General features: G+C 44.7%; 1 protein-coding gene across 1 annotated transcript; it reads left to right on the forward strand.

Annotated features, from left to right (window-relative positions):
- Positions 1–5,383: 5,383 nt before the first annotated feature.
- Positions 5,384–11,342, forward strand: LOC115194201 (proline-rich receptor-like protein kinase PERK9). Its single transcript, XM_029753673.1, has 5 exons — positions 5,384–5,751; positions 6,186–6,237; positions 6,378–6,924; positions 10,678–10,814; positions 10,971–11,342. The coding sequence occupies exons 2-5, from the start codon at positions 6,223–6,225 to the stop codon at positions 11,076–11,078; spliced, it is 807 nt and encodes a 268-aa protein (XP_029609533.1). The 5' UTR covers positions 5,384–5,751; positions 6,186–6,222; the 3' UTR covers positions 11,079–11,342.
- Positions 11,343–12,005: the final 663 nt, after the last annotated feature.

Genomic DNA, 12,005 nt, shown 5'->3' on the forward strand with positions numbered 1-12,005 from the left:
AAAAATATTTGATGCAATTGGTAATTGTATCGCGTGCACGGGTTAGTAAATGAAGAGGCTTGACGTAATCTCCCGTGAAGCTCAGTTGGTAGAGCATGGTGCTTGCAGTGGCAGGGCTCTATTCCCACGGGGGACCAGTACGAACAAAGTATTATAAATCTAAGGAGGGAACAAATGTTTTTTGAGAAGAAGTCTTCGCGTGAGAAGTAGTTGTTTCTGGTTATAATAGCTTAACGATATCCAGTACCTAACTTAAGTTCACAAGTCACGAAAACAAGAAAAGTAATAGTAAGACTAAACAACCGTAAAATTTCGTTTGTCACTTGAGTTTGCTAGCTAACCGGCGGTGATGTGTCGGTAGTTAGTACGTTTGACGTGGAACATTATAGAGCATCTCTGATTGAAAGCCTAAAGCAGACAAAATAAGTGAGAGGAAGTACACGATAACAGAAGGTCCGTTTTAGTACTTTTCCAACAGCTAGGTGTGTTTGAGCAGGTATAAAACAAGCCTGGACACCCAGTAACTGTCCAGGAGGATTTGTTTAGGCTACTGTTGCATTTAAAACATGAGACCAATGTAGACAAATTACTTAATCCATAAAACTACAGATATTTTATAGAAAATGTGTCTCTCTCACATTTCACCCTTGTTTGGGACTGTGGGGCCCATTTTCAATGTTTACTAAAATAAAAATTATACAATAGTTTTTTTTCAACCTGAGACTCATTGGCTTTGGCTCATTTTCTGTGAAGAACTTGTAAAATAACACATTTTCATTTTTCTTGCACTCTTTACCCTTTGTAGTGTGTGTGTGAAACAACGTCTTGCTGGAATACATTATTTTGAACTATCACAATAGAGTCGCACACTCCATATAAACTGCCAGTAATTTATTGGGTATTTACGTTTTGCCGAAACGTTGGTAAATACCCAATAAATTACTGGGAGTTTATATATGGAGTGTGCGACTCTCTTTATTAGCCATTAGTCGGCACCTACACACGAACAAATCTTTCTGGGTGTGCGCCAGCTCATGTTCTCTTATGATATACATTGTAAAAAATTAAGTGTATTCCCACATTCTACCCCAGCCAGGTGAAAATTGGGGGAGGGACACAACAAATAAATATCTTTGCATGTGTGGCTCCTTACCACAATCTGTCAGTATGGCAAAAATAATCTCTGCTCAGATGGCCTTAGAAATCATTTTTGCACAGGGAGAAGCTAGTGTGGAAGGAGCGTCTTCCACTTTGGATGATTAACAATTTTCCCAATGAGGTTCATGTCTGACAGTGAGTTGGAAGAAGATGAGATTAACCCTCAGCCAGGCCACAGGACCAGCCTGTCAACAACCAGCTCATCAGCAGCCTGCAGAAGGAGAAATATGGATGAAAAAAAATGATAAAATTGAATGGTCTTCTTGCCCAAGGAATAAGCCACCCCGTATGGCTGCCAATGTGATAAGGATGCAACCAGGGCTGACGCGGATGGCGGATACTCATGTACAGGACATAGTCTTCTTTTGAACTGTTCATCCCAGACACCATCCAGAAAATCATTCTTAACTAATGGACTGCACTAATTTGGAGGGAAGGTGTGTTTTTGGAGAGAGATGGGAGATGGACCAAACTCATTTACATACATACTTTGGGATTCTTATCCTTGCTGGTGCTTTCAGATCCAGTGGAGAATCCACAGAATCCCTGTGGGATGCAGAACTTTTCTGTGCAACAATGTCTCTGGAAAACTTCCACATTATTTCCAGGATTATCCGCTTCTATAACCGAGACACCAGACCAGCTCAGCAGCAGAGAGACAAGCTAGCTGCGATCAGGTCAGAGTGGGACAAGTGGGTGAACTGCCTTATCGTTTTACAACCCTTAACCCAACGTAACTGTTGATGAGCAGGTTATGTCATTTATGGTCCACTGCCCCTTCAGTACATACTGTCTAAACATGCAAAATATGGAATCAAGATCTGGGCTGCCTGTGATGCTGCTTCATCACATGTCACTAGTGTCCTATGTGCCAAAGAAAGGCAAAAATGTGTTACTCATGAGTATGCTGCATAGGAATGGGAGAATCTGTGGTTAGGAACATCAAAAACCAGAAATCATAATTGATTACAATGCCACAAGAAGGTGTGGACAATTTAGACAAGCTGGTGACTGGCTACAGCTGCAAAAGAAGAACCCTACATTGGCCTCTTGTGATATTCTTCAATATCTTGGACATCTCAGAGTACTGTCAGGGCCCAAGTCTGACATAATCTGTGTAGAAGATCTAGATGCTGCTGTAGATCCTCCTTTGGTTGGAGACAGAAGCACCAGATCATCAGCAAACAGTAGACATTTGACTTCAGATTCTAGTAGGGTGAGACCGGGTGCTGCAGACTGTTCTAGTGCCCTCACCAATTTGTTGATTATATGTTGAAGAGGGTGGGGCTTAAGCTGCATCCCTGTCTCACCCCCTGGCCCTGTGGAAATACATGTTTTTTGCCAATTTTAACCACACACTTGTTTGGGAACTTGAATTTTATAAGTTGTATGTTTTTCCCCAAACATCACTTTCCATCAATTTGTATAGCAGACCCTCATGCCAAATGGAGTCAAGCTTTTTTTAAATAAACAAAGCATGAGAAGACTTTGCCTTTGTTTTGGTTTGTTTGTCAATTAGGGTGTGCAGCGTGAATACGTGGTCTGTCGTACGGTAAAAAGACTATTTGACATTTGCTCAGTACATTGTTTTTGCTGAGGAAATGTACGAGTCTGCTGTTAATGATAATGCAGAGGATTTTCCCAAGGTTGCTGTTGATGCATATCCCCCGGTAGTTATTGGGGTCAAATTTGTCTCCATTTTTTTGGATTGGGGTGATCAGTCCTTGGTTCCAAGTATTGGGGAAGATGCCAGAGCTGAGGATGTTAAAGAGTGTAAGTATAGCTAATTGGAATTTGTGGTCTGTAGATTTTATCATTTAATTTAGGATACCATAAACCCCACAGGCCTTTTTGGGTTGGAGGGTTTGTATTTGTCCTGTAGTTCATTCAATGTAATTGGATAATCCAGAGGGTTCTGGTAGTCTTTAATAGTTGGTTCTAAGATTTGTATTTGATCATGTATATTTTCTTGCTTTTTGTTCTTTGTTATAGAGCCAAAAAGATTGGAGAAGTGGTTTATCCATACATCTCTGTTTTGCGTAGATAACTCTTTGTGTTAAGAGTTTTCCAATTTTCTCAGGAGTGGTTCAGCTCTATGAATTCTTCAATTACATTGAGCTGATTTCTGACGTGCTGTTCATTTTTCTGTAGTGTATTTCTGTATTGTTTTAGTGATACACCAGAGTGAAGGCGTATAGGCTCAGGTTTTCTGGGTTTTTGGTTGGATAGGTTTCTCAATTTCTTATATATTTTTATGCATTCTTCATCAAACCATTTCTCATTGTTGTTAATTTTCTTAGGTTGTCTGCTTGAAATGTTTTAATTTGAGGGAAGCTGAGAAGTTAAATATACTGTTTAGGTTTTCTACTGCCAAGTTTACACCTTCATTATTACAGTGAAACCTTTTTGTCCAGGAAATTGTCTAGAAGGGATTTAATTTGTTGTTGCCTAATTGTTTTTTGGTAGATTTCCACACTATTTTCCTTCCATCTATAGCATTTCTTAATATTATTCAGTTCCTTTGGCTTTGATGCCTCATGATTGATTATAGCTCTGTTCAAGTAGTGTGATTTTGCTGTGATCTGATAGGGGTGTCAGTGGACTGACTGAACGCTCTAAGAGACTGGGTTGAGGTCAGTGATAAAGTAGTCTACAGTACTATTGCCATGAGATGAGCTATAGGTGTGCCTACCATAGGAGTCCCCTCGAAGCCTCTTTCTCTCCCCAGCCCGTGTAGCGGAGGCAAGACAGAGGCGTGTGTTAGACGATGCAACACTACCAGTGGAGGTTAAATCGGCAGCTGGATGCTTTAGAGAAGGACAACTTCCAGGATGACCCTCTGTCCTCCCTGCCTCCCACCAGTCCTACCGCCCGCCTACCTGCCTTTAGCGAAGGCGACGAACCTGGTGTGTGTTTGTGTATGAGGAACACCTTTTAGACCTGCCCAGGGCTACTGTGAGGAGTTGTTTGGTGGAGAGCTTTACATACACTTCCCCCCCTTCTCTCCTTTTTTTATTTATCTCTCTCGCTCCCTTTTCTCCTGCCTCTCTCTTCCTCCTCCTTCCCTCTTCCTTCCTGTCTCTAGGTAAGAAGAAGAGGAAAACTAGAGTTGATTACTTCAAACAGAGACAACGCAAAAACTTCCAGACTCTACTCGAAGAGGCGGCAGATAATAGAACTAGGACACCTCAAAAGTATCCTTGCGGTGGCAAGCGCATTTTCATCCACGTTCCCTCTCCTCGACGCATCTCCTCGGTTACCTTGGACCTTTTTCAAAAGGAGGCGAGAGACGACACAGGAGTTGTGCAAAACCAAATGAGATTCTCCCCGTCTTTGCTGAGTCTAACCCTATAACCTGTCCTTGCTGTGTTGTGATTGGCAGAGCGTGTCTGAGAGGGAAGGGCCTAACTATCTGTCTGCCGCGGTAACCTGTCTGCAGCTGCTAATCTGACCGTATTTGGTCATGCTCACAGAATTTTGATGGTAAACACCTCCACCTGTAGCTATCTAGAATGTTACAACAATACAGGATCGGCACTACGGAGAACTACTAGTGTACCTGAACGTTGCTACAATGTCTCCAAAAGGATGCTATGGATAGAAGGCTACCAGAGAACGATGAGGAACGCTACTAGAACGTTACAGCACACACACTGTGGCACAGCACTCTGCAGTGTGATGTTAGTGTTGTGGAGTAGGATCTGAAGGGGGGGCAGGAAGGAGAGGGGTCGGTTTGTGTCATATGGGGAGTAGTAAGGAGGGCACTTGGTCTCATGCATATGCCTATCTTTGTCTGTCTGTCCTGCTGTGATGATTAATTAAACATGTTTTGATATGACTCTGTCTACTGTCCTTTATGTTTTAGCTTAGTCTCCTGTATTTTGTCGTTTGTGTCTGCGTAGCTGTGTGTCTTCACTGAGCCTGTGCGTGTGACTGGTGGGTGTACCCTGGTCCAGGTTTGTATACAGATGTTTGTTAATGAACTTTGACCTGTTAGAAGAAATGTTCATAGAGGGAACAACAGGTTGTATGATTATTAACTTCCAGGGGTATGAATAAAACACTTTATTTTCTGAAACCATTGCGCACACACAACTGACTAAAGTCTAGCAGTGGTTGAGTATATGAATATATGTTAATTTATTGCATGTACTGAATAGGCTATATAACTTATATGGTGAAGGGGGTCAAGTGGTAACCAAGGGCAACAACCCCTGAACCTCGAGCTGAAAAGGATGTAAATTATTAATGTGCGCGGATGGAGGAGAGCATGAAGTGTAGCCCTGAATTTGGCACAGACCGGACTTCGGAGTGCCAGAGAGTGTGTGTTTAGTGCTTTGGTGTTTTTGTATCATGTTGACAGCACTTGGGAGTGTCGACTAGTGAAAGCTGCGCGGGCATCGTGTGTTGTGTGAATGGCGGATGACTAGGCTAGGCTCGGTACAAAAATCGGTCACCTGTTCGCCCGGCAGACTTTGCCCAGTGAGGGAGTGTGTACGGAAATTCAGTAACAAGCAGCTGGCAAGCGAATCTAGCAGCGGAACGGGGGCGCCTCGAGCTGTCAAGCGCGAGCCGATCGCTGAAGCGCGCCAGGTGAGTAGGATGTAATGAATGGATGTAGCCTATTGGTCGTCCTTTTAACACACATCTAGGATCAGATTACTATACCCAAACCACTATGGGGGGATGGCAGAGACCGCGGGCAGATTCATCATTCTGATCCTCGGATCAATGGCTCGTTGATCAATACGCACAATAAACTAAAGGCTTTCATTTCAGCCAGGTATAGCCACATAACGCATTTTTCACCGAACTCAGAGATAAGAAGCATGATTTGCTTGTTTTTTCGATTTTTGTTTATTTATTTGACGCTGAAAATCCCCTTCAACGGTGGGAATAGACAAAATGCTGTGATTGGCCAAGCTCTGTGTTCTCTGAGGAGCACAAGGCTCCTATTGGGTAAGAGGTGTGTGCACACTGCACATATTGTGTGAATATGTTTTGTGTGTGTGTGTTTCTCTGTGTAGGGTTATAGGCTAGATTCCCACTGATACTGCTGCTGCCATGGAGAGGAGGGAGGTAAGATATCGGAATATTTGATTGTGATGCACAATGAAACAGCATCCACTGCAGAACATCTGCTCTTACCCCAACCTGCCTCTCTCTCCTTCTCATCTATCTATCTATCCCTCTCTCTCTCTCTCTTTCTTGTTCTTCAGTATCCAGTCGGCGAAGTCCTCATCATTCCAATGACGTCGACTTCACCTTCACCCCAGGACTCAGCTCGACCCCAAGCCCTTCCCCTCCAGCCCTCTTCCCCTCCTCCCCCTGTCTCCTCCCCTCCTCCCCCCCTTTCTCTGTCTAATCCCCAGCTCCAGGCTGAGTTTCTGAGGAGAGCTCCCAGAGCTACCTCCCCTGACAACGACTCGGCTAGATCCCAAATCCTTCCCCTCCAGCCCTCTCCCCCCATCTCCACCTCTGTGGCCACCCGCTCCTCCCTTCCTCCCCCTCTTTCCTCCCCTCCTCCACCCCTCTGTCTGTCCAGTCCCCAGCTCCAGGCGGAGTTTCTGAGGAGAGCTAGCCGTGGTCTCAGAACTGTCTCCTGCGACACCGACGATGTCCTCACCTCCCCCAGCTCCCCCCTGGTTTCACCCTTTACCTCCACCACCACCTCCCCCCTTACCTCCCCACCTCAGCCTCTCTCCCCCACCTCCCCCTTTAGCTCTCCACCACAGCCCCTCTCCCCCTCCACGCCCACTACAGAGGGTGAGTGTACGGTGTAATACTGATAGTATAGTCTGAGTAATGTGTTGCTAGTCTGTCTCCAGTTCTCAGCTACTGAGTATAGCTAATGTAGTAGTAGCATTGTTGTAGTTGCAGTAGTAAGTGGTGGTGGTGGCGACATTGTTGTTGTAGCAGCAGCGGCGTTGTTGTTGTAGTAGTAGCAGCAGCAGCGGTGTTGTTGTAGTAGTAGTAGTAGCAGCAGCAGTGGCATTGTTGTAGTAGCAGCAGTGGCATTGTTGTTGTTGTAGTAGTAGCAGCAGCGACATTGTTGTTGTAGTAGCAGCAGCGGCGTTGTTGTTGTTGTAGTAGTAGCAGCAGCAGCGGCATTGTTGTTGTTGTTGTAGTAGTAGCAGCAGCAGCGGCAATGTTGTTGTAGTAGCAGCAGTGGCATTGTTGTTGTTGTTGTAGTAGTAGCAGCAGCAGCGGCATTGTTGTAGTACCAGCGGCGTGGAAGTAGTAGTAGTAGTAGCAGCGGCATTGTTGTTGTTGTAGTAGTATTAGTAGTAGTAGTAGTAGTAGTAGTAGTAGTAGTAGTAGCAGCAGCGTAGTAGTAGTAGTAGCAGCAGCATAGTAGTAGTAGTTGTAGTAGCAGCAGGGTAGTAGTAGTAGCAGCAGGGTAGTAGTAGTAGTAGCAGCAGCGTAGCAGTAGAGCAGTTGTTGTAATAGCAGCAGGGTAGTAGATGTAGTAGCAGCAGGGTCGTAGTAGTAGCAGCAGGGTCGTAGTAGTAGCAGCATGGTCGTAGTAGTAGCAGCAACATAGCAGTAGTAGCAGCAGTGTAGTAGTAGTAGTAGCAGCAGCATAGCAGTAGTAGTAGTAGCAGCAGTGTAGCAGTAGTAGTAGCAGTAGTTGTAGAAGCAGCAGCGTAGTAGTAGTAGTAGTAGTAGCAGCAGCGTAGCAGTAGTAGTTATAGTAGCAGCAGCGTAGCAGTAGTAGTAGCAGCAGCGTAGCAGTAGTAGCAGCAGCGTAGTAGTAGTAATAGTAGCAGCAGCGTAGCAGTAGTAGTTATAGTAGCAGCAGCGTAGCAGTAGTAGTAGCAGCAGCATAGCAGTAGTAGCAGCAGCGTAGCAGTAGTTGTAGCAGCGGCATTGTAGCAGTAGTTGTAGCAGCAGCAGCGGCATTGTAGCAGTAGTTGTAGCAGCGGCATTGTAGCAGTAGTTGTAGCAGCAGCAGCACTGTAGCAGTAGTTGTAGCAGCAGCAGCGGCATTGTAGCAGTAGTTGCAGCAGCGGCATTGTAGCAGTAGTTGTAGCAGCAGCAGCGGCATTGTAGCAGTAGTTGTAGCAGCAGCAGCGGCATTGTAGCAGTAGTTGTAGCAGTGGCATTGTAGCAGTAGTTGTAGCAGCAGCGGCATTGTAGCAGCGGCATTGTAGCAGTAGTTGTAGCTGCAGCAGCGGCATTGTAGCAGTAGTTATAGCAGCAGCGGCATTGCAGTAGTAGCAGCATAGCAGTAGTTGTAGCAGCAGCAGCGGCATTGTAGCAGTAGCTGTAGCAGCAGCAGCGGCATTGTAGCAGTAGCTGTAGCAGCAGCAGCGGCATTGTAGCAGTAGTTGTAGCAGCAGCGGCATTGTTGTAGTAGTAGCAGCAGCGGCATTGTAGTACTATATAGCGGCATTATTGTAGTAGTAGCAGCAACGGCGTTGTAGTAGCAGCAGCAGCGGCGTTGTTGTTGAAGTAGTAGCAGCAGCGGCATTGTAGTAGTAGTAGTTGCAGCAGCAGCATTGTTGTAGTAGCAGCAGCGGCGTTGTTGTTGTAGAAGCAGCAGCAGCAGCGTTGTTGTTGTAGTAGTAGCAGCAGCGTTGTAGTTGTAGTAGCAGCTTTGTAGTAGTAGCAGAATTGTTGTATTAGCAGCATTGTTGTAGTAGTAGTTAGTGATGCACCGATATGACATTTTTGGCCGATACCGATATTAAAAATTTTAGCGGCCTTTTAAGCATTCTAGTACAGTTAACTATTTAACACACACGGACGCAGCGGTCTAAGGCACTGCATCTCAGTGCAAGAGGCGTCACTACAGTCCCTGGTTCGAATCCAGGCTTTCTCACATCCGGCCGTGATTGAGAGTCCCACAGCGGCGCACGATTGGCCCAGCGTCGTCCGGGTCGTCATTGTAAATAAGAATTTGTTCTTAACTGGCTTGCCTAGTTAAATAAAGGTTACACACACACACACACACCCACACACACACACACACACCAAACTGACTAAAAAGTTATTGTCCCCTTACCAGTAAAACATAATCAAAACCTATTTCTTTCACTTACTTGTGAAACACATACTGTTTCGTTCTCAACCAGGATTTCTATGGAACGCCATTTGGGTCAAATAACACTATTTGACCAATCAGGACCTGAATATGACTGCATGTCACATAATAATTGAACGCATTCATACATTTTTTACGTAATTATTACACATTGATTACACTATCACTCGTATTTCATGTCACAACGATCCATCGATATGTATGCTATGGTAAAGTTGTCTCACGCACCTACAGTGCTGTTTCAATAGCTAGGTGTCATCATCTAAAATAACCCTAATTTATAAGACAGTTCTTATTTGATTAATGGTGGTCGGACCCATCTATGTGAAGCTAGCCACAATAAGGATTAGCCACAGTAGTGGACTTTGCTGTTGGCCTTCAAAATAAAAGTATAGCATAATTCTACCATTTGTATTCATTTGCATCACTGTCAATTACATACTTTTATTTTGAAGGCAAACTGCAAAATCTCCTATTGTGGCTAGCTACACAACACATACCGGTCCGTTCGAGCCTCGCTAGCCAGATGAAGCTAGCTGGTTGCTTATAATGTTAGCTTTGGGAAACAGGGTTAAGTAGCAGGCTAGCTATTTATTTTCATGAATTGAAGGTCAATTTCAATAGGCGAACAACAAGTGGCAACCTAGCTAATACTTACTCACAAGGATTCCTAAATCATTGCTAAGAATAATGAAAATGACTGCAGTTTCTACTGGTCATTGTTTTCAGGCTGGTTGTGTTGGTACTAACTAGGTACCAAGCTAAAGCTAGTTACCCCAGAAGTTTCGGTCGAACAAATCATGCTTTATTACCAACGCGGTGTTGTAAACACATCGTTCGTGACCAGACTTTTTGTACAGCTTTGACAGTGCTACTGTATCTTTTTTGACACGCAAAGACCCAAACGGCGTAACATAGTATATATGTCGTGAAGCTAATAGCAGTGATGCTATTATTGTGTAACTCCAGGCTTGACCAGTCGGCAAAAGCCAACATCACCCCCGACAGAGAACGGTTGATTGTCAAGGGCAATGAATTCCATTATCTAGCTTTAATGGATTTCGCCTTTGAGTTGTCTTGCTAAAATGTTCTTACTCTTTCAAATAACTGCTCGACTTGTTGACTGCTCGATCCACACAGCAGACATTGTGGGCTAGGTTAGGAATGCTGTGTTGCACTTGTAGCGCAAAATTTTACGTGCCGTCTTTACATCATGTACCTACGTTATATAGGTATGCACGGTAGCTTTGACATCGGTTTTTAACATCGTAGTTAAACTAGACATCGGGCTGATAGATACCGATGTTGGCATTTTTAGCTAATATCGTCCGATTCCGATATGTTCACCGATATATCGTGCATCCCTAGTAGTAATAGTAGTATAATAATACAGTAGTAATATGTGTGTCTCTCTCCAGTCAAGAGCTGCTGTGTGTAGTGGTGTACAATAATATTTGTGTGTGTGTGTGCAGGTCACGCTACTCGCCTGTCTCTTTCCAGTCCTGAGCTGCTGACAGAGCTGCGTCGGTCTCAGTCCCGTCCTATGAAGCACGTCTCCATCTCTAAAGGACTCACCACTGTCTTCTGTGGACGGGGCAGGGGCGTAACGGTAAGGTGTGTGTGTGTGTCTCGCCACTGTCTTCTCTGGCAGGGGTGAGGACAGAAAATATTGGGGGATGATGTGAGAACCTATCTACTGTGGTAAATATAAACTCCTCCTGATCCCCCCCTCCCCCCTCGTTCTCTCTCCCTCTCTGTGCACCAGACTCCTAGCTCTGCCCCTGCCTCAGGAGCAACCAACCAGACACTCCGCTCAGACTCCACGGCCAATGGAAGAAGACAGGCGGGTCCCAGGCTGTCCAATGGGACATAGCGTTAGACTAAGTTAAAGTGCCTCTGAGGAAACCAGCTGTTGTATAGTGTCAATGTTATTGATATTAATGTAAACCAGTAGTACTGTGGCTGGAATATGATACATGATCACACACTATCTATACTGCCATGTGCCAACAATAAACACAATGCAAACTAACCGACAGACGAACACACTGTAGCTCTTCATGTAAGACATGGAGAGCAATGTGTTGAGCTGAGGCATGCCTCTCTCTTGAAAAATAAATTCTAAAATGTATCATAACACACTTGTTTGTCTCAGTATTGTGGGTGTGTGTGGGTGTCACATCCCTGATAAGATCCAGCCCATAGCCAGAGTCCAGAGACATCATGAGATATGGGGACATCATAACTTACCTGCTCGTGTGTGTTAGCTGACAGGGGTGATATAACAGTGGTTGAGATAAAAGCCAAAGGTTACAGGTCAAGTACAGAGTGTTCCAGGGGGTGTGGCTTAAATAGGAAGTGTATGTTTACTGTGTTACATTTAGAAAGGGAGGGAAAGGAAAACAGTACTAAGAAAGAGTATAAGAAGCAGAGAGAGTACAGGAAGAATGAGAAATTACAGAGAGACAGCAGAGGGAGAAAGAGAGGGCTCACTTGTCATAACAACCACATAGTAATAACATCCACCATGCCACAACCCGTTCTCTCTATGAGCTATAGGTAGAAAAATAGAGTAGGTGATAGCCGTTTTCTACCGGTTAGATTTGCTCACCAGCCGGATCTGTTCTGGTAGCAATTAACCTGGGCGCGAGGTTAACTACCGGTAGGTTATGTGAAGGGTGGTCTACTGACATAGTGTGTGTTTGTAGACAAGATGGGACTCTATGGGCAACTGCAACGCTACCTGCTGCTGGCCTCCATGGCTCTGCTGCTCTTCCTCAGCTCCTTCTGGCTCCCTAAG

The sequence above is a fragment of the Salmo trutta genome, chromosome 5, assembly GCF_901001165.1.
Source record: "Salmo trutta chromosome 5, fSalTru1.1, whole genome shotgun sequence".
Taxonomy (NCBI): Eukaryota; Metazoa; Chordata; class Actinopteri; order Salmoniformes; family Salmonidae; genus Salmo; species Salmo trutta.

Coding starts and splice junctions, on each gene's coding strand:
- LOC115194201 (XM_029753673.1), top strand. Junction 6,925..10,677: donor CTCCACGCCCACTACAGAGG/GTGAGTGTACGG, acceptor GTGTGTGTGCAG/GTCACGCTACTCGCCTGTCT. Junction 10,815..10,970: donor GACGGGGCAGGGGCGTAACG/GTAAGGTGTGTG, acceptor TCTGTGCACCAG/ACTCCTAGCTCTGCCCCTGC.